The 4,238-nt window shown below is 51.8% G+C and overlaps 1 protein-coding gene across 1 annotated transcript in view; it reads right to left on the bottom strand.

The window, feature by feature from the left end:
* LOC119405813 (uncharacterized) overlaps window positions 1-3,968 on the bottom strand; it is a 7,146-nt gene extending 3,178 nt beyond the window's left edge. The window contains exons 1-2 of the mRNA XM_037672640.1: window positions 3,810-3,968; window positions 1,256-1,325 (exon numbers count right to left, since the gene is read on the bottom strand). Coding sequence (XP_037528568.1) covers window positions 1,256-1,325; window positions 3,810-3,968 — 229 coding nt within the window. The remainder of the gene's footprint in view (window positions 1-1,255; window positions 1,326-3,809) is intronic.
* Between the last annotated feature and the right edge of the window lie 270 nt (window positions 3,969-4,238).

Below are 4,238 nucleotides of genomic sequence, written 5' to 3'. Positions count from 1 at the left end.
TATCATGCCGTAACGGACGTCTGTGCATTTTCAGCAAACTTTGACATCGTTCTGCAGGTTTGCTTTGTTTTTGTCACTTTATTAGGGTGATATATTGACACATACCATCCCGCTGTGGCACATACACGTTTGTGTGTGAAAAAGAAGAGAACGTTTTTGCTGCTCTGGTTCCGGGCAGACGTCGACTCCTGGCTGTCTCTCTTCTTTCGCCCGCGACATTACTGGTGGTGGCGTTGGGTACCTCTACCTTGGCTGCCAAGTGTCCGCCGTCACTCCTAGAACCTTGGCGACAGCTACATCTCCCAGAGCAAGAAGTAGCCGCCGTCTGCGAGGATTACTCCCCAAATTTGGTCCCTTGTCATCGAGACTCGAAAAGATGACGACTCCGACAACAAGCCAGGCGAGTCAAACTACCGATGCCCATTGTTCTCCCCTCGTGCATGTTTTTCATGCGCCACAGACACCAAGACCATTCCATGGAGACATTTTTGAAGATGTTGATGACTGGCTCGACCACTTTGATCGGGTTGCCAGCATCAACGAATGGGACGACGTTTGCAAGCTGCGGAGAGTCTACTTCGCATGGGAAGATTCTGCGAAAACGTGGTACGAAAATCACGAGGGCTCCTTCGCGACATGGCAAGAGTTTAGTCGGCAGCTCCGCGACGCGTACCGCAACGCCGAAAGGAAGGAGAGAGTTGAACAAGCCTTCTCGTGCAGAAATCAGCGGCCGAACGAGCGAGTCTCAATGCATGTCGAGGACATGCTTCGACTCTTCCGGCGCGCAGACCCTGCCATGTCAGAGGAAAAGAAGGTGCGGCACTTGATGCGTGGGGTGAAAGCACAGCTTTTCGCTGGACTCGTGCGCAATCCACCGACAACTGTGGCTGAGTTCATCAGTGAGGCAACCACGATGGTGCGTACTCTCCAGCAGCGGTCGTCACAGTACGAACGCAAAGACATCACGGCCACTGCATGCTCCATCGGATCTGACAGCGAGAGGCAGGCCATCGCAGACTTCATACGAGGTATCGTGCGGGACGAACTGCGACGACTCCATGAAGTAGGAGCCCAAGCACCTGTGACTGCACACGCGGACGTAATCAGACAAGAAATAAGGCAGGCGGTCGCACCTCTTGCGCCGCTCGCACCACCAATACCTGAGGCCCCCGTCCTGACGTATGCGGCGGCACTGCGATCTTCTGCGCCACCAGCAACAGGTCCCTCTATGCGGACAACGGACCAGGCTACGCACCCATTCCAGGACACCGCTTCGAGTATGCCTCCCGGTTCAAGGTTTCCGAGCGCACCCACATATCTGCCGTCTGCATCGAGACAAAGTGCTAGCAAGGCAAGTGTGTGGCACACGTCGGACAATCGTCCGCTCTGCTACCACTGCGGCGAAGCGGGTCACATGTATCGCAAATGTCAGTACCGTCAACTAGGTCTCCGCGGCTTCCACCCTGATGCTCGATGCCCACGCTACGGTGAGCGCCCCCGCGAAATCGAGGCGTATCTGACAGGCCAGCGAATTCCTTCGACTGTTGAGCGCCGCCAATCGAGATCGCCATCGCCTCGCCGGTCTACATCACCTACCTTGCCCTCGTCGTCGTACGCTCCTTTCAGGAGCCGGTCACCGAGTCCTCGCAGGGGAAACTAGGATCCGCGACTTCTGGGGGTGATGTCGCTGACCGACGAACTTTCAAAGAACCTCCCTCGACGCAACGACCCGACGACGACCGTTCCCGTTTTTCAATGTTTTCCGAAAGTAAAAAGATCGTTTCTGCCGACATGGCCGTCTGCGTGGACAACCATGCTGTCACCGCCCTCGTTGACACCGGTGCCGACTATTCTGTTATGAGCGCCGCACTGGCATCTGAACTGAGGAAAGTTATTACACTGTGACAAGGACCCCAGTTGCGCACGGCAGGTGGCCATCTGGTGAGGCCGGCTGGAATGTGCACGTCACGTATTCGAATCCGTGCGTCGACATTTACAGGGTCTTTCCTCGTGTTGCCTGTGTGCTCTCGGCCAGTTATCCTGGGAATGCACTTTCTTCGTGAGTACGGCGCAGTCATTGACCTCCGTGAGTTACTTGTGTCATTCGAAGAACCTTTTCATGCTACAACTGACAACACACAATTACCGGAAACAGGATTACGTGTTGCCGATGATTCTGTGACTCTGCTGCCTCGAAGCAGTCTCTTTGTCACTGTGAAATTGGGGCAGGACGTGTCAAACGCTGTAATTGCAGAGGCCAATTTGTCGTTCCTTCTTTCACAACAAATCTGCGTTGCCCGAGGAATCATCCAGCCTAGCAACAGACGAGCTCACTTGCTGGTAACGAACTTCAGCGGCGAATATCGTCATCTTGCCAGACGCACCGCCATTGCCTACTTTGAGGAAATTGCAGACGCCCAGGGTTCGTCAACATTGGCTTCACTTTCATCTGGCGACCATTCTACCGAGGACTTCACGAGCACTCTCGACGTAAACCAGGGTCTACCGTCAGCACAACGAGAAAGCCTTCTGCGTATACTCGGCTCAATTCAAGACTGGTTTGCTACAACGTCGAAGGTTAAACAGACACCGCTTGCTCCGCATCGTATTATCACCGAACCCACCGAAAGACCCATTCGACAAATGCCTATAGGGTGTCGCAAAAGGAACAAGACGCTATACGTGACCAAGTTCAGCAGATGCTTAAAGACGACGTCATTCAGCCATCGACTAGTCCTTGGGCTTCACCAGTTGTGTTAGTAAAGAAGGATGGTACTTGCGCTTTTGCGTCGATTATCGGAAATTGAACAAGGTCACCAAAAAAGACGTTTATCCTCTACCCCGAATAGATGACCCCTTGGACCGTATACGCAACGCCAGATATTTTTCCTCCATGAATCTACGTAGTGGCTACTGGCAAATCTCAGTTGACGAGCGTGACCGCGAAAAAATCACAGCATATCCACGGAGTGAATGATGATGAGTCGGCGAAGCTGCGGATGTTCATTGGTAAACCGTGAATCTTCCGTGAATTCTGCCCAGTACATCATCACCGACGTGAGATCGGGCGCGTTTATACTAAAGGTTCGATGAGAGTTATGACGACTTGCAGCTCACTTTAATTTTACATGTACGCTGTGAATTTTCATTGTTTAGAAAACCATTGCTTTAGAAAACATCTGGCGCCGTTCGTTAAGCAGCTGGCGTCTTTTCGTTTTGCTTTAGAAACATCTGGCGTCTTTTCGTTTTGTTTTTAGAAAACATCTGGCGTCTTTCGTTGGTTTATGTCATCAATCAACGGCGTTTTGAACAAAATTTTTATTGTTTAATCACGCACAGGAGAAATCTCACCAGGCACTACCTTGGAGGTAAACAATGGCTGCTAATGGGAATGACAGACAGAAGAAGTCGGCTTTTAGCTAACACTTACACTTCTACTTCTACTAACGTTTCCTACTGGAACATGCCAATGGCTGCTAATGGGGAATGAGAGACAGAAGAATTCGGCTTTTAGGTAACGCGCACGCTGCGAATTTTTTATTGTTCAACAACGCACAGGAGAAATCTCCCACCGGCACCACCTTGGAGGTCAAGATCTGGTACTAGCGTTAAGACTGGTTACGCACTACGACGGGGACGAACGGGTGCCGCTTTAAGGAGCTTCGCCCCTAAAAACTGCTTTTATTACTCCTGACGGCCTCTACGAGTTTAAGGTCCTGCCTTTCGGTCTATGCTCAGCGCCAGCTACTTTTCAAAGGATGATGGATTCGGTTGCGACAGTGCTCAAATGGAAATCATGTCTTGTTTACCTTGACGACGTGGTGGTCTTCGCAGACACGTTTGAACAACGTGCCCAGCGCCTGCAGGCAGTCCTTCAGGCAATTAGAACAGCTGGGCTTTCTCTCAAACCAGAGAAGTGCCATTTTGGATACGAAGAACTGAAATTCCTTGGCCATGTTGTCAGCCATGCCGGCATCCGCCCGGACCCCGAGAAAACCAGCGCCGTTGCCGTATTTCCCGTGCCCACAAATAAGCGCGACCTACGCCGATTTCGGGGGCTGTGTGCGTACTACAGGCGCTTCGTCAAAAATTTTTCGAAGATCGCTGAACCCCTCAATCAACGTACAAAAGACGCCGTCCCGTTTGTTTGGGGTCAGGATCAGCGCCATGCCTTCGACAACCTCAGAAACCATCTCCAGAATCCGCCTGTACTGGGTCATTTGGACGAAAACGCTCTC

This window comes from Rhipicephalus sanguineus, chromosome 9 (assembly GCF_013339695.2).
Source record: "Rhipicephalus sanguineus isolate Rsan-2018 chromosome 9, BIME_Rsan_1.4, whole genome shotgun sequence".
NCBI classification, from domain to species: domain Eukaryota; kingdom Metazoa; phylum Arthropoda; class Arachnida; order Ixodida; family Ixodidae; genus Rhipicephalus; species Rhipicephalus sanguineus.
The sequence above is the reverse complement of the archived record's forward strand: the minus strand, read 5'-3'. Positions and strand labels throughout refer to the sequence as shown.